General features: G+C 36.9%; 2 protein-coding genes across 2 annotated transcripts; one reads left to right on the forward strand and one right to left on the reverse strand.

Annotated features, from left to right (window-relative positions):
• The first annotated feature begins 598 nt into the window (after positions 1–598).
• On the forward strand, positions 599–3,466 carry LOC149243549 (uncharacterized). The gene is made up of 6 exons (XM_089371245.1): positions 599–619; positions 1,042–1,201; positions 1,403–1,427; positions 1,979–2,070; positions 2,877–3,100; positions 3,377–3,466. The coding sequence occupies exons 2-6, from the start codon at positions 1,057–1,059 to the stop codon at positions 3,464–3,466; spliced, it is 576 nt and encodes a 191-aa protein (XP_089227371.1). The 5' UTR covers positions 599–619; positions 1,042–1,056.
• Positions 3,467–7,436: 3,970 nt separating this feature from the next.
• On the reverse strand, positions 7,437–8,774 carry LOC149243550 (putative disease resistance protein At4g27220). Its single transcript, XM_089371246.1, has 2 exons — positions 8,141–8,774; positions 7,437–8,005 (listed from the first exon to the last, which is right to left on the reverse strand). The coding sequence occupies exons 1-2, from the start codon at positions 8,772–8,774 to the stop codon at positions 7,437–7,439; spliced, it is 1,203 nt and encodes a 400-aa protein (XP_089227372.1).
• Between the last annotated feature and the right edge of the window lie 11,675 nt (positions 8,775–20,449).

Below are 20,449 nucleotides of genomic sequence, written 5' to 3' on the forward strand. Positions count from 1 at the left end.
GTGAAGGAAACAACATTTGTGTGAATGTTTGATATTAATGAAAACGATGTGTCTGCTCATATTTTTAGGCCTTGCCTTTCACAGTGCACACATTGCATGAGTTGGTTTCCTCCCAACCGACTTCTAATTCGGTGCCTCATCGAATTTGTGATGTTCCTACCACTGAACGTCGAATTCGTGAAGTTCGGAAATGCTGGTGTGCGGGAAATGTGTATGAGAAAACAAGACTTTTTGGAAGTGTACAAGACAAGATAGTGCTCGATGGAGAGAGTGATAATGTTATATAGAATATTCTGTCATTGCATTTAGAAAAAGCGATGTTCACTCCCTCAACCTAGTGGGATGTGTTATGATGGCGGGTAGTATTAATTACGCATAAAATCGTGAATTTTTCAAATAGCTCTTTAACTTATCTGCATCCATTTAGATGATTATTCTTTTGATGTAGATGTAATTACATTTGGCTTTGGAAAATGAACCTAATTTACATTGTATGCCGTTTTCTTCGTTATATATATATGAATTTGAGATCTTCGTTTTTACAGATTTGAAAGGCTGTCAAGGAGGTCATGACTGGTTGGGTACAGAAGGTGTGCTTCGAGTAAGCCTGGGCTGCTTTGTATCCAATTTCAAAATTTATATGCCTTACAAGTTGTTTGGCTTTTAAACACGTTGGATACCGGATTCTAATTTCTTGTCATGAGCTTTTTAAGTTTGAAGTGGCATCATGTCTTTCACGGAAGGTAAATCCGGATCAGTGTCAAGGTCTGAATTTTCACGCAGAACTAACCACCCATTGGTTACAAACCAGATTATTTCTGGGGGTTTTAACATGCAAGTGGCCTTTGCAATTTTCAAATGCATGACCACGGCAACGTAACTTACATAAAATCATATCCGCGTATCGATGCCATTGGACTATAAGTGGCGCATGCGTCTCGGGCACTTCGTGCGATGTCAACCACATTATTTTCCCAAACAGTATTGGACCATAGCGATAGGCCTCTGGAGTCTGAACTGTTTACCTTAACATCACCTCAGATATTTTATTTCGCTATGTTTCTTACAACAGTTGGAACTACGAAGTTGCATCAATGTCATGACTCGTGGCATTCAAGATGGTGGCCCTGGAAGAGCCTTATGTGGATTGCTCTGATGGTGATCCCCTTTTTTATTCCATCTGCTTTTATTCAATTCTATGGTGAGTTTACTAATAATGATTCTCAGCAATCTATTTCAATACCAAATTTGGTTCAAATTACCAAATTTTACTCTTGTTTCTGCTTAAATTAGACAGGTTTCATGACTTTGTGGCAAATTGCAATTAGACATCAAAATTGCCCAAACATGGACTTCATAAAATGTGTATCATAAACTAACATCTTTGTAACTATTGATGCAGGTGAAGTTGCTAGATTTGGTGCCGGGTATGCTTCTCTTCTTTCACGTTTTTTTGGATACAATGTGCCTTTTAAGTACGCAAACAATCTGCTTGGATAAATTAACTTCTGGAGAATCAATTTTACATTTCACGCTTTTTTGGATACAATGTGCCTTTTAAGTACACAGACAATCTCCTTGGATAAATTAACTTCTTGAGAATCAATTTTACATTTGCTGATTTGTAGAAAACTGTTGATGACAAATCCAGGGGTGGGGGTTGGTGATATTTTCACCCAATCTTTCACTAGTCCAATGATATCTAACAAATCCCCCGTACAGCAATCACCTACGTCATCAAAATGTCTTTTGCAATTTTAACCTAAATACTAGGACTAGATAACCTTTGTCTTCCAAAAGAGAATATGTATATGCTATGCTATTTGTCCATGGTAAATTCAAGATTACATTGGTTACATTTGGGTGATATAGTTTGATCAATCATTAAATGGATATTATGTTTTCTATCTTATAGGCTAAAATTAATTGCTTGTTAAGGAATACTAACCAGGGCCAAAATTTCTCTTTTTTTTGGTAGGATATTTCTCATCATACAACTTTTCAGTGTGATCAATTTCATCACCTGGGGGAATTATTATATTGGGTATTGGAGAAAAATGTTGAACGATGGTACAACTCTTTCCCCTCATGTTCACGGTTTTTTTTCTTTTAACTTCAAGGAAGATGGATATGTTAAAAAATTGAAGTTTGAATTTGGGAGATTTTTTTACCATCAGTTTCATCCCGCTGAAGCCATCCCTAGATTGAACAAAAAATTCCTTTTACAGAGTGGAAAGAAAAGGAAAATTACTGGATGACGAACTGGTATTAATTATGTTAATGGGTAAAATAACCTATAAGGAAATTCAAAAACATAGAAATAGTCGAGATGCAGATAAGGCATATGGTTATTAATACCTAAATTGAAATTCATTTGGCCATTTATCATTTAGTTCCAATATGTAGATTTGGTTTAGAGTTTTCTTTCTTGGATCTTGTCAAAAATCAGGAGATAACAGAATCAAGAACATTTAAGTAGGATTAGAAAAATAAAGCCCTGTCTATCTACAGATATACACACATATTTGCCTCATGACCATATCGACGAATACGAGAAGCATCCTTAGTAAGTGAAGAAAGTGAAGAAAATTTGAGTAATGCAGAAGATGGGCGTTTACTTTGTTACTTGAAATCCCAACTTAAAAATACAGAACTTGCCTTATCTGTTCCACAGCTCAACACAACTCTATATATTGAATTGACATGCCAATGTACTAAATCTGAATTTTATAACTCATGGAAACATCGATTATAATGCATCCAAAAACATATTCAAATTTCCACCTCCCCTGTTTAAAAGCTATTAATCTAAGAGTTTTTTGTTCTTTAATTGAGATCCATTTTCTCCTTATCATGACATTTATTTTATCGCCCAGTTTTCGTATATGGCATAAAACTGATGAACAAAGAAAATTTAATATCACAGAGTCGGATCCTGGTGATTACAATGTCAACGATGGCCTATGCTGCTTCCCTGGCTAGAATCATACTGATGTACATTTGGTATGCTCCAAAAGCATCATGCGTCCTGAACATATTTTTCATCACATGGACACTACTTCTTCTTCAAGTAATGACTAGCATCTCCCTACATTCAAAAGTAAGTTCCAATGACATAATTCACATGTAGTTATTAGTAAGTTGGTGATTCCTTATCACAAATTGCCAATCAATTATATTCAGGAAAGTGACTGAAATCTAAATATTTGTTATATTATTACATTGCAAATAAACGTTTATTTTTTGCAAGGGAGTGTCGTTTTAAAAGTTGTTGAGATGGAAACTAATCACTGACTGTAGGCATCAAACTTATGTTGAATATGCAGGCAATAGTATATTCTACAAAGAATTCTGATGTATGTGTTTCCTTTCTCAGCAACGTCCACAGGAATGTGTGATTTCATCTATGAGGACATTAGTGAATGTGTTTTTCGTTGATGCATCCAATTGGGTGTGGACGGTATAGTTTTCTATTAGAAGCCACTGCTACAATCTGAAGTATAGCAGATTTCAAATTCAAATAGTCATCCAAAGTATTGTAAATTTGATGAGAGATTCTTGCATAAGCTTTCACTTAAAAAGGCTTGGATTTCTGCACTGAAACTGTGTGAGTGTTGTTTTTTTGGGGCGGGGGTAAGGAGGGGGATTATATGCACCATGATTGTATAGCACTGAAAATTTAGTCTGGTTCAATTATCCTTTCACAATGAGAAAAGCTAGGAACCATTGTGAGTCCATATTTGGAAATTTTGGTACTCTGTTCCATATTTTCTTAATTTGTTGTACTCTGTGCCTACCGGATTGTGGTCTAGCCCAAGTAGTAAAGTGATTGGTCTTCTATTAAGTTAGATGATGCTGAGTGTAAATTCTGAGTGACTTTTACTATAGATGTGCCCCTCACAGCCTTGTATCTTAGGTAAAAATAATCTATAAAAATCATTCTCCAAACTAAAAACAAATAAAATATATACCTCTATATAATCGTGGTACTCTGTAATCCTTATAGGCAATATAAGGCAACCGAAGTGGGGGCATCTGAAAGAGTTGCACAAAGAGATAAAACTATGTGAAGCTGCTCTACTCTATGGAGACGTGAATACCAATTCACTGGGCCAAGGCCTTGAGGTTGGTCATTCAATTGAATATTTTTCTATAACAAGATTAATACATTATGACATTGCAAATAAACATTTATTTCTTGCAAGGGAGTGTCATTTTAAAAGCTATTGAGATGGACCCCTCTGTTTTTTTTCTTTTTCCCTAGATTCACTCTTTTTCTCCGCTATTTCTCATCCTTTTTCATAGCCATGTACAAGTGAATTTCCGTCTTCTTGTTTTTTTTTAAAGTTAGAGATTAAGAAATTGAAATTGTTTTTTTTTAAGTTCGAGATAAAAAAAAATTGAAATTGTCATAAAAATCTAAAGAATTATGAACTATTTATCAAGCTCATTTCTATAATGTCAATTATTTTTGTCTAAAATTTGATAATAAATAAAGATAATGGCCAAAACATAAATCATAAATCATATAATGGTATTAAGCTTTCTGAATAAGTAGAAGATGGGCGTTTACTTTGTTACTTGAAATCCCAACTTAAAAATACAGAACTTGCCTTATCTGTTCCACAGCTCAACACAACTCTATATATTGAATTGACATGCCAATGTACTAAATTTGAATTTTATAACTCATGGAAACATCGATTATAATGCATCCAAAAACATATTCAAATTTCCACCTCCCCTGTTTAAAAGCTATTAATCTAAGAGTTTTTTGTTCTTTAATTGAGATCCATTTTCTCCTTATCATGACATTTATTTTATCGCCCAGTTTTCGTATATGGCATAAAACTGATGAACAAAGAAAATTTAATTTCACATAGTCGGATCCTAGTGATTACAATGTCAACGATGGCCTATGCTGCTTCCCTGGCTGGAATCATACTGATGTACATTTGGTATGCTCCAAAAGCATCATGCGTCCTGAACATATTTTTCATCACATGGGCACTACTTCTTCTTCAAGTAATGACTAGCATCTCCCTACATTCAAAAGTAAGTTCCAATGACATAATTCACATGTAGTTATTAGTAAGTTGGTGATTCCTTATCACAAGTTGCCAATCAATTATATTCAAGAAAGTGACTGAAATCTAAATATTTGTTATATTATTACATTGCAAATAAACGTTTATTTTTTGCAAGGGAGTGTCGTTTTAAAAGTTGTTGAGATGGAAACTAATCACTGACTGTAGGCATCAAACTTATGTTGAATATGCAGGCAACAGTATATTCTACAAAGAATTCTGATGTATGTGTTTCCTTTCTCAGCAACGTCCACAGGAATGTGTGATTTCATCTATGAGGACATTAGTGAATGTGTTTTTCGTTGATGCATCCAATTGGGCGTGGACGGTATAGTTTTCTATGAGAAGCCTCTGCTACAATCTGAAGTATAGCAGATTTCAAATTCAAATAGTCATCCAAAGTATTGTAAATTTGATGAGAGATTCTTGCATAAGCTTTCACTTAAAAAGGCTTGGATGTCTGCACTGAAACTGTGTGAGTGCTGTTTTTTTGGGGCGGGGGTAAGGTGGGCGATTATATGCACCATGATTGTATAGCACTGAAAATTTAGTCTGGTTCAATTATCCTTTCACAATGAGAAAAGCTAGGAACCATTGTGAGTCCATATTTGGAAATTTTGGTACTCTGTTCCATATTTCTTAATTTGTTGTACTCTGTGCCTACCGGATTGTGTTCTAGCCCAAGTAGTAAAGTGATTGGTCTTCTATTAAGTTAGATGATGCTGAGTGTAAATTCTGAGTGACTTTTACTGTAGATGTGCCCCTCACGACCTTGTATCTTAGGTAAAAATAATCTATAAAAATCATTCTCCAAACTAAAAACAAATAAAATATATACCTCTATATAATTGTGGTACTCTGTAATCCTTATAGGCAATATAAGGCAACTGAAGTGGGGGCATCTGAAAGAGTTGCACAAAGAGATAAAACTATGTGAAGCTGCTCTACTCTATGGAGACGTGAATACCATTTCACTGGGCCAAGGCCTTGAGGTTGGTCATTCAATTGAATATTTTTCTATAACAAGATTAATACATTATGACATTGCAAATAAACATTTATTTCTTGCAAGGGAGTGTCATTTTAAAAGCTGTTGAGATGGACCCCTCTGTTTTTTTTTCTTTTTCCCTAGATTCACTCTTTTTCTCCGCTATTTCTCATCCTTTTTCATAGCCATGTACAAGTGAATTTCCGTCTTCTTGTTTTTTTTTAAGTTAGAGATTAAGAAATTGAAATTGTTTTTTTTAAAGTTCGAGATAAAAAAAAAATTGAAATTGTCATAAAAATCTAAAGAATTATGAACTATTTATCAAGCTCATTTCTATAATGTCAAACATTTTTGTCTAAAATTTGATAATAAATAAAGATAATGGCCAAAACATAGATCATAAATCATATAATGGTATTAAGCTTTCTGAATAAGAAGAGCTCATTGCACCAAAATTCACCATACAACCAACTTTCCCTTTTATCCCACAGTTGGGAATACCTCTTTGTAATTTCTTCCATGTCTACCATAGACATTGCCATCACTTCTACATTAGTGTTCTCTCTAGTTCCTATATTTCTTATTGGACAACCAAAAATTCTTACTTTCTGAAGTGTCTTCAGATCCATATAACTCTTTGGTAATATATTTAATGTTGTACATGCCATTATAGTAAATATTTTAAGTGAAGCCATTGCACCTTTCTCTATTACAGGAAACTCCTTTAATGTAGGTAGCCAAGCAAGAGAAAATGTTTCCAGAAGAGGAAATGCTCCTTTGTGACCAAATTCTGTTGGAAACTTACTTACTCTAGGACATTCAATGATCTCCAATTGCCTCAAACCCTTGAGTTTATGTAGATGTGGAAGTTCTTCCAAGAAATGACAACCAACAAATTTAAGATAGCCCAAATATTGAAAGTCATAAAAATTATAATCCATTTTAACCAAGTGAAAGTATTCTAATAATACCAGTCTTGTCAATTTTGACATGTTTCTTATATCGTTGGGTAGAATTTCCAGCTTCAATGTGAGGGAGTTCATTTGAGTCATCTTTCCCAGTGTGCCCTCACTAATAATTTCCCCATTTTTTTGTAGTTGTAATGTTTTAAGTTGTGTTAAACTTGCCAAATTGTTGATAGAAGCTGTTTTTTTTCCATCTGGTATCCTTATCTTTCTTCCAAAGAACCTTGCAACCGTAAGTTTCCAAATGCTCCAAAGAGGTAAGCCTTGAGATACTGGGAGGTAGAAATTGCAGATCTCTACATCCCTCCAAGCTTAATTTCCTTAAAGATCTCAGCATATGGATGGCGGACGGTAATTCTTGGATGGCAGAATAGGAAAGATCAAGGATCTCCAGACTTACAAGACTAGTAAAAGATGCAGGTAAAACCTATTGATGGGTATGTGTCTTAAACCCAAATATATTAGCTGCTCCAAACACCCAAAACTCTTTGGCAATGATTTCAATGACGTTCCACTTAAAGAGAACGCCTTAAGGGATATCATACTCCTGACACCCTTGTTGGGATCTTTGTTAAATATGGATTTCCACTGAGAATCAATGAGCATATTTGTGTAGACGATGTGATTAAGCCAAATGCGGCCCAAACACTCATTTTCATTCACAGCTGTCAAACCATTACCCACACGGCAGTAGAAATTTTCTTCCTCCTCTGCGATTCGGATTGCCATATCACGCAGGGAGTCATGCAGCCTGAAACAGAGTATTTTCCCATCAAAGTCTCTCATCATTGGCTCGATCAAACAACGATCTGCTAAAATGTTGACATAATATCTTCCCAGCTTGAATGGATCATAAGCGGGTCGATGCTCATGTTCCAACGTCTTCTTGGCAAGTAAGCCTTCCCCTATCCATACCTGAATCACCAACTGGACATGAACGACTGCGTCTTCCAAGATGTTTGTAGCTACACATAAAAAGCACAATTGCAGGTCAGCATCCTCATAGCCGAGTGCATCATAACTCAACCTAACAGAATTGTACACACTGTCCACGTTTGGCAGCCTTTGGACAGCCCATTCCCACTATTGTGGATGAGTACTCCTGGCCATTGCCCTACCAACCACTTTGATAGCGAGGGGAAGCCCTCTGCACCTTTTACACACAAGCTTGGCTTTTCCCTCTTCTATGTTTGCTGGCAGATTTCCATATAAAAAGCACAATTGCAGGTCAGCATCCTCATAGCCAAGTGCATCATAACTCAACCTAACACAATTGTATACAGTGTCCACGTTTGGCAGCCTTTGGACAACCCATTCCCACTGTTGTGGATGAGTACTTCCGGCCATTGCCCTGCCAACCACTTTGATAGCGAGGGGAAACCCTTTGCACCTTTTACACACAATATTGGCTTTTCCCTCTTCTATGTTTGCTGGCAGATTTCCATTATTATATGGAAAAGTGTGACAAGCAAACAACATCCAACTCTCATCTTCCGACAAATCCTCCATTGTTATTGTGTATTTATCTGCGACACCTGTTTTTAAGAGTGCAACGCGATCCCTGGAACTGACAATGACTTTGGAGGTGGAGTGGTTCCTTACAGGGCACAGTACACCTAATTCCTCTAACAATTCTGCAACATTCCATCCCCATACATCATCTAAGAACAGAATAAGCCCGGTGCTCTGGTGCACTGTCTGATTCAACCATTGCTTTACCTCTTCTTCGTTCATATTTTCGCCCAAATTTACCTTTTTTTGTGTTTCTATTTGGGTAAGGTGTGCATTTCTAAGACTTTTAAAAGAGGGACTTTGGGAAAGAGTGAGCCAAAGTAATAAACCATCCTTAGAATTACTGCGTACCTTTTGGCTATTGAAGAGCGTCTTCAAAAGAAGAGTTTTTCTGGAACTTTTCGAGAATCGAAAATGCTTTATCCTGTCCCACTATAAGGGGCTCTTCGATCAATTTCATCTTTGCAGAGCCTGTTGGAACAACAGGGCCATGGGAAGTACTTGAAGAAGAATTTCATCTTTGCAAAGCCTGTTGGAACAACAAGGCCATGGGAAGTACTTGAAGAAGAAGAGCTCATTGCACCAAAATTCACCATACAACCAACTTTCCCTTTTATCCCACAATTGGGAATATCTCTTTGTAATTTCTGCCATGTCTACCATAGACATTGCCATCACTTCTACATTAGTGTTCTCTCTAGTTCCTATATTTCTTATTGGACAACCAAAAATTCTTACTTTCTGAAGTGTCTTCAGATCCATATAACTCTCTGGTAATATATTTAATGTTGTACATGCCATTATAGTAAATATTTTTAGTGAAGCCATTGCACCTTTCTCTATTACAGGCAACTCCTTTAATGTAGGTAGCCAAGCAAGAGAAAATGTTTCCAGAAGAGGAAATGCTCCTTTGCGACCAAATTTTGTTGGAAACAAACTTATTCTAGGACATTCAATGATCTCCAATTGCCTCAAACCCTTGAGTTTATGTAGATGTGGAAGTTCTTCCAAGAAATGACAACCAGCAAATTTAAGATAACCCAAATATTGAAAGTCATAAAAATTATAATCCATTTTAACCAAGTGAAAGTATTCTAATAATACCAGTCTTCTCAATTTTGACATGTTTCTTATATCGTTGGGTAGAATTTCCAGCTTTATGAGTGACAATGTGAGGGATTTCATTTGAGTCATCTTTCCCAGTGTGCCATCACTAATAATTTCCTCATTATTTTGTAGTTGTAATGTTTTAAGTTGTGTTAAACTTGCCAATTTGTTGATAGAAGATGTTTTTTTTCCATTTGGTATCCTTATCTTTCTTCCAAAAAAGCCTTGCAACCATAAGTTTCCAAATGCTCCAAAGAGGTAAGCCCTGAGATACAGGGAGGTAGAAATTGCAGATCTCTACATCCCTCCAAGATTAATTTCCTTAAAGATCACAGCATATGGATGGCGGACAGTAATTCTTGGATGGCAAAATAGGAAAGATCAAGGATCTCCAGATTTACAAGACTGGTAAAAGATGCAGGTAACGTATCGATGGGCATGTGTCTTAAACCCAAATATATTAGCTGCTCCAAACACCCAATACTCTTTGACAATGATTTCAATGACATCCCACTTAAAGAGAACGCCTTAAGGGAGATCATACTCCTGATGACCCTTGTTGGGATCTTTGTTAAATATGGATTTCCACTGAGAAGCAATGAGCATATCTGTGTAGACAATGTGATTAGGGGAAACAAGTCAATCTATTCTCACTCAAAAAAATCCGAATGCGGCCCAAACACTCATTTTCATTCACAGCTGTCAAACCATTACCCACACGGCAGTAGAAATTTTCTTCCTCCTCTGCGATTCAGATTGCCATATCACGCAGGGAGTCATGCACCCTGAAACAGAGTACTTTCCCATCAAAGTCTCTCATCATTGGCTCGATCAAACAACGATCTGCTAAAATGTTGAGATAATATCTTCCCAACTCGAATGGATCATAAGCAGGTCAATGCTCATGTTCCAACGTCTTCTTGGCAATTAAGCCTTCCCCTATCCATACCTAAATCGCCAACTGGACATGAACGACTGCGTCTTCCAATATGTTTGCAGCTACACATAAAAAGCACAATTGCAGGTCAGCATCCTCATAGCCGAGTGCATCATAACTTAACCTAACAGAATTGTACACATTGTCCACATTTGGCAGCCTTTGGACAGCCCATTCTCACTGTTGTGGATGAGTACTCCCGGCCATTGCCTTGCCAACCACTTTGATAGCGAGGGGAAGCCCTCTGCACCTTTTACACACAAGCTTGGCTTTTCCCTCTTCTATGTTTGCTGGCAGATTTCCATATAAATAGCACAATTGCAGGTCAGTATCCTCATAGCCGAGTGCATCATAACTCAACCTAACACAATTGTACACACTGTCCACGTTTGGCAGCCTTTGGACAGCCCATTCCCACTGTCGTCGATGAGTACTCCCGGCCATTGCCCTGCCAACCACTTTGATAGCGAGGGGAAGCCCTCTGCACCTTTTACACACAAGCTTGGCTTTTCCCTCTTCTATGTTTGCTGGCAGATTTCCATTATTATATGGAAAAGTGTGACAAGCAAACAACTTCCAACTCTCATCTTCCGACAAGTCCTCCATTGTTATTGTGTATTTATCTGCGACACCTGTTTTTAAGAGTGCAGCGCGAACCCTGGAACTGACAATGACTTTGGAGGTGGAGTGGTTCCCTACAGGGCACAATACACCTAATTCCTCTAACAATTCTACAGCATTGCATCCCCATACATCATCTAAGAACAGAATAAGCCCGGTGCTCTGGTGCACTGTCTGATTCAACCATCGCTTTACCTCTTCTTCGTTCATATTTTCGCCCAAATTTACATTTTTTGTGTGGCTATTTGGGTACGGAGTGCATTTCTAAGACTTGTAAAAGAGGGACTTTGGGAAACAGTGAGCCAAAGTAATAAACCATCCTTAGAATTACTGCGTACCTTTTGGCTATTGAAGAGCGTCTTCAAAAGAAGAGTTTTTCCGGATCCACCCTTGTCAACAACACCAGCTTTTCGAGAATCGAAAACGCTTTATCTTGTCCCACTATAAGGGGCTCTTCGATCAATTTCATCTTTGCAGAGCCTGTTGGAACAACAGGGCCATGGGAAGTACTTGAAGAAGAAGAGCTCATTGCACCAAAATTCACCATACAACCAACTTTCCCTTTTATCTCACAATTGGGAATATCTCTTTGTAATTTCTTCCATGTCTACCATAGACACTGCCATCACTTCTACATTAGTGTTATCTCTAGTTCCTATATTTCTTATTGGACAACCAAAAATTCTTACTTTCTGAAGTGTCTTCAGATCCATATAACTCTCTGGTAATATATTTAATGTTGTACGTGCCATTATATTAAATATTTTAAGTGAAGCCATTGCACCTTTCTCTATTACAGGCAACTCCTTTAATGTAGGTAGCCAAGCAAGAGAAAATGTTTCCAGAAGAGGAAATGCTCCTTTGTGACCAAATTCTGTTGGAAACAAACTTACTCTAGGACATTCAATGATCTCCAATTGCCTCAAACCCTTGAGTTTATGTAGATCCAGCATGCCAGGGTTGATTAAATTTCGAAAGTCAATTAAATAGTCAAAAGTTTTAAAGCTGTTGACTAGATTTGTAGAGTAAGTGAAATAGTCAAAAGGCACTTCAAGTGACTGCCAGAATCAAAGGTTGTTTCCGAATGAGCACGAGCTAGCAGAGCCGCCCGTGATATTTCCGGAGGCGTTTATCGAGGCGGAGGAATTGCCTGGACCGCCAAAAGTGGTCGGAATCCGGGCAAAAAAATTTCAAAAAATTTCATAAATCCTTCACTTTGAAGATATCCCCGTTGGAATCTCCCTGAAACATAACATATGATAAAAAAAACATCAATAAAGAAACAAAATTGCATAAACTTTTGACTTCTTTCTTCTATGCTATTGTTTCTCATCATTGCCTTACGACGTTTTCTTTGCAACATGTGGTGCAAATGCTAGTTTACATGTTATTAAAAACAAGGGCCGCAGGCAGCGGTAGCCCCTGCCGGGTCTGACAACAATTAATAAAACAGGTCAGAACCAAAACACTAATAAATTATTTATCATCGGTCTCCCAATATATTTAATCCTTTTTACACTTAATAAAACAGGTCAGAACCAAAACACTAATAAATTTTTATCATCGGTCTCTCAATATATTTAATCCTTTTTACACTTAATAAATACATGGTTTATATATATAGATGCTTAAAAGGAATGTTGTAGGAGATAAACGGAATGAAATTTACAAGTATAATACTTAAAAATAGATATAGCGAAATAAATTTTTGAAAACGAATTTTAAGAGCACCATGTTCAATATGTTTAATTTACTTTTAAGTTATTTTTTAGATAGTCGTCATTTTCATTTTATTGAAACAAAAATATTGTTTTTAAAATAATAATATCATTGATGGTATAAAATGTTTTTTTAATTAATTAAAATAAAATATTACAGTGAAATTTTCACAACTTCAAGTTTATGATTTTTTTATTTAAAAGTATTTTTTTTAAGAGAATATCCTTTATATATCAGATATATGATACATATTTTAATTTGAAAATTTTTTCCCATCCATGTTAAAGATATGTCATATTTCCACACCGTGTACGGATCGACAATCTACTTACTCAATATGAAGAAAAATTGACAAAAACATGTTAATTCCAATTATGCTGAGATACAAATCTCATTGCTAATTATTTTGATATACAAATGACATTGCAAAGGTTTTTTTGAGACCAAAGTTAACTCTCTCAAATTTAGTTACTAAACATATTAATACCAACAAGGGCGGTTGTGTAGCCCCTGCCTGGTCTGACAACAATTAATAAAACAGATCAGATAAAAAAACACCAATAATTTTTTATCATCTCTCTTATTAGCTCAGTTGTTTAGATAATATGACAAAACGGACAGCTTGGTAGCCATCTTTGTTGAAGTATAAGTAGATAAAGAGAAATCATAACTATTACTCCTTTAAAATACAAATATATGTGGGTACACCCTCGAACTTATAAAAATATCTTGCCTGCAGCCCTATAACCATTCCAAAGCATTGAATCTGGTGTAACATGCTATCATTCCAAACAAAACTATGTTAAAACGCGCCAGTCCGTAATGGTTCGTTTTCCATATCCGGTGGATAGAGACACATGGTGCCATAGCCACACACGTGGACAACCCTAGTGATATGACATCGCCATGCAGGTTTACCAAGGGCGCCTGGTAGCAGTTAGTTGAGGGTAGTTGTTTTCCAAGTCGCAGACCATATTAGGCGCAGACAATATGGGCATAAAAAAAGACCGAGGTGCTGGGCCGGAGCCTCGTAAATATCTCCCAGACCATATTCGTCGCAGACAATATGGCCATAAATCAAAATAGAGGTGCTGGGCCGGGGCGATCGAGATATTACGACAATATGGCCATAAGTATCTCGATGGCTTATGAAGAGGAAGAGGGACCCGTATATGAGTTTTTGCGCTTACGTTTATACAACTAGATATAGATATAATGGAGCTGGAATTGTTCACATATATATAATGGAGTTGGAATTGTTCACCTGTATATAATATTCAAGCCCGGCTAAAGAAAAATAGGCATAGAAGAAGAGGAGAGAAGTTGATTTTTAATATTATTGAGCATGGAATTCACTGGACTACTAGAAAGGTCTGTCACAGGACTATACAAATGATGATGTTGTTGTGGTTGATGTGGGTAAAGAGGAAGATAAGGTTCCAGACTCAGTTGCCATTGCCTTCGTTTTCTTTTGGATTTTATGTTCTGGAACCAGGACAACACACTGTCATCACCAACTTGTCCGAACTCTTACAACTGAGTTCTCATTATTTTTTATTTCATCTCTTGGAGGGTTTACCATGCTAGAATTGAATATGTTTTCAAAGATCCCAATCTGCCCCCATTTGTGCTTTGGTTTCGGCCGGCTCGTCTCCTCCAGCTCATAATCAGGTGATGATATATGCGCTCTTCTTTGGGCAGGCTCATTGTTGGAATGGTAATTTCAACTGCGGTGCATGTCAGAATCCGGCATCACACGCAGCAACTGCTAACAGCGTTTATTCCGGAAAACCGCCATTGGAGTTCCCCGTTATTTCCGTTTTCTTCATTTGCGATGCGATTGTGCGATGCGATCAAATCGCATATCGCTATCGCACATTAACATGTTGCTTGCGCAAATTGTGATTTCGCGATGCGATCCGATCGCAAACCGCAAAATCGCAAATCGCACCCATATGTTAAGTTCCCGCCCTGTGTTTTATGCGGACTGAAATTTTATGAAATTCCGCGATGCGATCTGATCACTATCACAGATCGCACATTTGTCAAACAAATCTCAGCTGTCCATTTTTTTACTCGTGTTCAAGTTTGCCCGATTTTTGGACTCGCAAAGAAGCACGTTGCGATCTAGCTCTTGCACATTGAATTCTCGGCTACCGCAGTTAAAGAGCAGCTCAGCGAAGGACAAGAATGACACCCTCGAACAGTTCGCAGCATGGGACTCCATTTTTGTTCATTAAATCATTCAGATTTAATCAGAAGACCGCCAGTTTGCCAGTGAAGTAATTTAATGGAATTTACTTCATTAGTAGAATGTTGGTAAAAGGTCTTTAATTTTATTGTCTTTTTATCCACGGGAGTATGGGACGAGAAAATGTATGCAAGTTTTTTTTGTAGTTATATATATAATGTTTTTGTGTTGGTTGTATGAGTATTGTAACCCACAGAGCAGCGTGAAGAAAAGTTTTTCCATTCTGAAAAAAGGAAGCACGCATCAGTGCACAGGTGAAGAATTCACACACAGCAGTGTGAATGTTCTGTTTGTTGTTGAACATCAAATGTAATACGCAACAGCGTAGAAGAGCAATGTAATGGGAATGCACAACAGTGCAAATAAAGTTTTTGGTTGTTGAATATGCAAAGGGTAATACGCAAAAGCGTAAATGTAAGTTTTTGTTACAGCAGTGAATGTAAGATATTTTACACACAGCAATGTAAAATTTCAAAGCAGAGACAGAGTAAATTTATTTGTGTGGAACTGAAGCGTTCCCTCGTTGTAATCCCTCAGTTAAGAGGAAGATGCTTTTCAGCATAGACAGTGGTGAATCCCTCTGTTAAGAGGAAGATGCTTTTTAGCATAGACAGTGGTAAATCTCTCTGTTAAGAGGAATATGTTTTTCAGCATAGACATTGATAAATCCCTCTGTTTAGAGGAAGATCTTTTGTCCCTGGCTGAAATCCCTCTATGTGAGGAAGATGTTATTTTTGTAACAGCAGTTGTGAAATCCCTTTGTGTGAGGAAGATGATTTACGTAATAGTTGGTTTCCTGTTAATGAATATAAGTTTTTGTTTTGTGTTGTTGAAACTCTGTCTAAAGCAAAACAGTTTTAGTTTCCACTGTGTTAAGACCCTGTGATAAAACAGAGCATTATTCTCTGTTCAGTTTATTTGTTTTGGAATTTACCAGAAAATTCCTAACATGGTATCAGAGCTTGTCTAGGCTCTTTGAAGGTGTCAAAGAAGCTGAAGGAAGGATTTCTTGCTGCAACAACTTCTCCAGCAGAGTGAAGACTGAGTCAAAAATCCAAGGTATTTCTCAAGCTAGTTTTTGTGTTACTGTTGAATACAGTTAGTTATTTTAGATACACAATCAAGTATCTTGAAGCACAGTTAAGAGTGCAAGAATGGAGAGGTCAAGGAAGAAAGTCTCGAATCCTCCTAAGGATGTGTCTCCCTCTACTACTAAAATAGAAGACAATCAATCTGAAAGCATTCTATTTGAGGCTCCAAGGTTCAATGGGAACTTTGATATATGGGAAGTAAAAATGAGGACTTTCTTACAGTCTCAAGGGATTGAAATTTGGGAATCAGTGATTGATGATAGCAGGATGGATAGAAAATCCAAGGAGTACAACGCACAAGTAGCAAAGACAATCTTGAATGGGCTACCTGATTCTGTAAAGAAGACTCTAGGAAAATATTCATCAGCAAAGGATATATGGGACAAACTTCATGACCTTCACTCAAAAGGAGCACTAACCATGACCATCAATCAAAAGGGAGATCCTGAACTCATTATAGAAGCTGAAAATGAGAATGATGACATCAAGGCTGAAGGAGACCTAGAAGATGAAAAGAATGAAAAGGACTTTGTAGAAGAACTCCTTGTTCAAATTATGACTGCCATGGAAGAGATTAACAATTTGAAAAAGGAAAATGAGGCACTTAAGAAAATAGCTCCAGTTGGTAACCAAGATCAAACAAGGAAGAAAGTTGACCGCATCAAGCTTCAAGTACAAGAAAGGGTTGAAGAGCTTGCCAACCTTAAGAAGGAATTTGATCAAAGCAAAAAGAAGCATCATGAAGAAGTCATATCTATGACAAATCAATTGAATGAAGCAAAGAAGCAGAAAAATACCTTGTCAAGTCAACTTGAACAAAGGCACAAGAGAGTGAACAAACTTGAAGAAGAGATTGGTCAATACAAGGTAGAGGTCTCCTCCCTTAAGTCTCAATTACAAGAAGCCAGGAAGCAGGCACAAGGAGCTAAGAAGAAAATGGAGAGTAGTCAAGCAAAGAATGAAGAAATCTTCAAAATGAAGTCAAATATCATCTCCCTTAAAATAGTAGCAGATGAAGCTACTCGTAGAAAGGAACAAACTGAGAAACAACTTACAAAGAAGAATAATGAGTGTGAAAGATTGGAAGAAGAGATTGTCCTCCTCAGAAAAAATGTTGAAGGGATGAACAAAATCATGAAGAGCTCTCAAGCCTTGGATGACATGCTCAGTTATCACAAATGTCCAACTGATAAATCAGGACTCGGGTATGCAGGTGAACCCTCAAACAAGGGTGAAAATGCTTTAAGCAAAAGAGATGTGAAGAAGCCAAAATGAAATTGTGATGCTCCTAGTTCCAGCAAAGGCAAAGAGAAAAATCAAGGTTCCAATAGAAGAAAACCAGCCCCAAAAAGAAATGTAGATGATGTCAAAAAGGCAAGAGGCAATGGTTATCATCAAAAGATCTCAAGCCAAAAAGGCTTCAGAAGTACATCAAGGAAACCTCCATCTCGCAGGTACCAAAGTTCATTTTTTGGTTATTGTTATTCTTGTTCAAACATTGGTCATATGGCAAAACATTGTAGAGCGTTTCATAGAGATAGATGTTATGGTCTCCGACAACCTCTAAGAAACAATTTTACAAAAAGAAATCATGAAATCTTATTCATGAACAATGTAGAATGCTTCAAGTGTCATAACATTGGACATATGGCACGTGATTGTAACTTAACATGGGCTCTTACACAAGCTAGAACCATGCAAAAGAAGAAAGTTACACAAGTATGGAGAAGGAAGGAAATACAGTCCGAAAGTCCCTTGATCTCTCCAACCAATCTAAATTTATTTTGAGAAGACTCTGCCAAAAGGAGACGATGCATACAGTTAGGGGGAGCCTGTGATTCTTGATCATTACAGTAGAGGCAAAATATGTGGCAGCTACAGCAGCAGCGTGTCAAGCAGTTTGGATGAGAAGGATGTTAAGGAGCTTATGCTAGGATCAAGCAAAAGTGACTGTAATTTTAACCCAGCAGTTGAAATTAAAGGGGAGTGTTGGAATAGTAATTTCAACTGCGGTTCATGCCAGAATCCGGCATCACACACAGCAACTGCAAACAACGTTTATTCTGGAAAACCGCCATTGGAGTTCCCCGCTATTTCCGTTTTCTTCATTTGCGATGTGATTGTGCGATGCGATCAAATCGCATATCGCTATCGCACATTAATCTGTTGCACCCCTGCTTTGCGCAAATTGCGATTTCGCGATGCGATCCGATCGCAAATCGCACCCATATGTTAACACTCCACATCGATTATAATGCATCCAAAAACATATTCAAATTTCCACCTCCCCTGTTTAAAAGCTATTAATCTAAGAGTTTTTTGTTCTTTAATTGAGATCCATTTTCTCCTTATCATGACATTTATTTTATCGCCCAGTTTTCGTATATGGCATAAAACTGATGAACAAAGAAAATTTAATTTCACAGAGTCGGATCCTAGTGATTACAATGTCAACGATGGCCTATGCTGCTTCCCTGGCTGGAATCATACTGATGTACATTTGGTATGCTCCAAAAGCATCATGCGTCCTGAACATATTTTTCATCACATGGGCACTACTTCTTCTTCAAGTAATGACTAGCATCTCCCTACATTCAAAAGTAAGTTCCAATGACATAATTCACATGTAGTTATTAGTAAGTTGGTGATTCCTTATCACAAGTTGCCAATCAATTATATTCAAGAAAGTGACTGAAATCTAAATATTTGTTATATTATTACATTGCAAATAAACATTTATTTTTTGCAAGGGAGTGTCGTTTTAAAAGTTGTTGAGATGGAAACTAATCACTGACTGTAGGCATCAAACTTATGTTGAATATGCAGGCAACAGTATATTCTACAAAGAATTCTGATGTATGTGTTTCCTTTCTCAACAACGTCCACAGGAATGTGTGATTTCATCTATGAGGACATTAGTGAATGTGTTTTTCGTTGATGCATCCAATTGGGCGTGGACGGTATAGTTTTCTATGAGAAGCCTCTGCTACAATCTGAAGTATAGCAGATTTCAAATTCAAATAGTCATCCAAAGTATTGTAAATTTGATGAGAGATTCTTGCATAAGCTTTCACTTAAAAAGGCTTGGATGTCTGCACTGAAACTGTGTGAGTGCTGTTTTTTTGGGGCGGGGGTAAGGTGGGCGATTATATGCACCATGATTGTATAGCACTGAAAATTTAGTCTGGTTCAATTATCCTTTCACAATGAGAAAAGCTAGGAACCATTGTGAGTCCATATTTGGAAATTTTGGTACTCTGTTCCATATTTTCTTAATTTGTTGTACTCTGTGCCTACCGGATTGTGCTCTAGCCCAAGTAGTAAAGTGATTGGTCTTCTATTAAGTTAGATGATGCTGAGTGTAAATTCTGAGTGACTTTTACTGTAGATGTGCCCCTCACGGCCTTGTATCTTAGGTAAAAATAATCTATAAAAATCATTCTCCAAACTAAAAACAAATAAAATATATACCTTTATATAATTGTGGTACTCTGTAATCCTTATAGGCAATATAAGGCAACCGAAGTGGGGGCATCTGAAAGAGTTGCACAAAGAGATAAAACTATGTGAAGCTGCTCTACTCTATGGAGACGTGAATACCATTTCACTAGGCCAAGGCCTTGAGGTTGGTCATTCAATTGAATATTTTTCTATAACAAGATTAATACATTATGACATTGCAAATAAACATTTATTTCTTGCAAGGGAGTGTCATTTTAAAAGCTGTTGAGATGGACCCCTCTGTTTTTTTTTCTTTTTCCCTAGATTCACTCTTTTTCTCCGCTATTTCTCATCCTTTTTCATAGCCATGTACAAGTGAATTTCCGTCTTCTTGTTTTTTTTAAAGTTAGAGATTAAGAAATTGAAATTGTTTTTTTTAAAGTTCGAGATAAAAAAAAAAATTGAAATTGTCATAAAAATCTAAAGAATTATGAACTATTTATCAAGCTCATTTCTATAATGTCAAACATTTTTGTCTAAAATTTGATAATAAATAAAGATAATGGCCAAAACATAGATCATAAATCATATAATGGTATTAAGCTTTCTGAATAAGAAGAGCTCATTGCACCAAAATTCACCATACAACCAACTTTCCCTTTTATCCCACAGTTGGGAATACCTCTTTGTAATTTCTTCAATGTCTACCATAGACATTGCCATCACTTCT

Source organism: Pinus tabuliformis, chromosome 8, assembly GCF_031772625.1.
Source record: "Pinus tabuliformis cultivar Carrire ecotype Pingquan chromosome 8, CPIR1, whole genome shotgun sequence".
Taxonomy (NCBI): domain Eukaryota; kingdom Viridiplantae; phylum Streptophyta; class Pinopsida; order Pinales; family Pinaceae; genus Pinus; species Pinus tabuliformis.

Excerpts from the sequence above, each read along its gene's own strand:
- LOC149243549 (XM_089371245.1), top strand. The coding sequence starts at position 1,057 with ATGTTTCTTACAACAGTTGGAACTACGAAGTTGCATCAATGTCATGAC. Across the intron at positions 1,428-1,978 it reads GTTGCTAGATTTGGTGCCGG|GATATTTCTCATCATACAAC; the intron begins GTATGCTTCTCT and ends TTTTTTTGGTAG. Across the intron at positions 3,101-3,376 it reads GCATCTCCCTACATTCAAAA|CAACGTCCACAGGAATGTGT; the intron begins GTAAGTTCCAAT and ends TTCCTTTCTCAG.
- LOC149243550 (XM_089371246.1), bottom strand. The coding sequence starts at position 8,774 with ATGAACGAAGAAGAGGTAAAGCAATGGTTGAATCAGACAGTGCACCAG. Across the intron at positions 8,006-8,140 it reads TGGTAGGGCAATGGCCAGGA|CTACAAACATCTTGGAAGAC; the intron begins GTACTCATCCAC and ends TTTTATGTGTAG.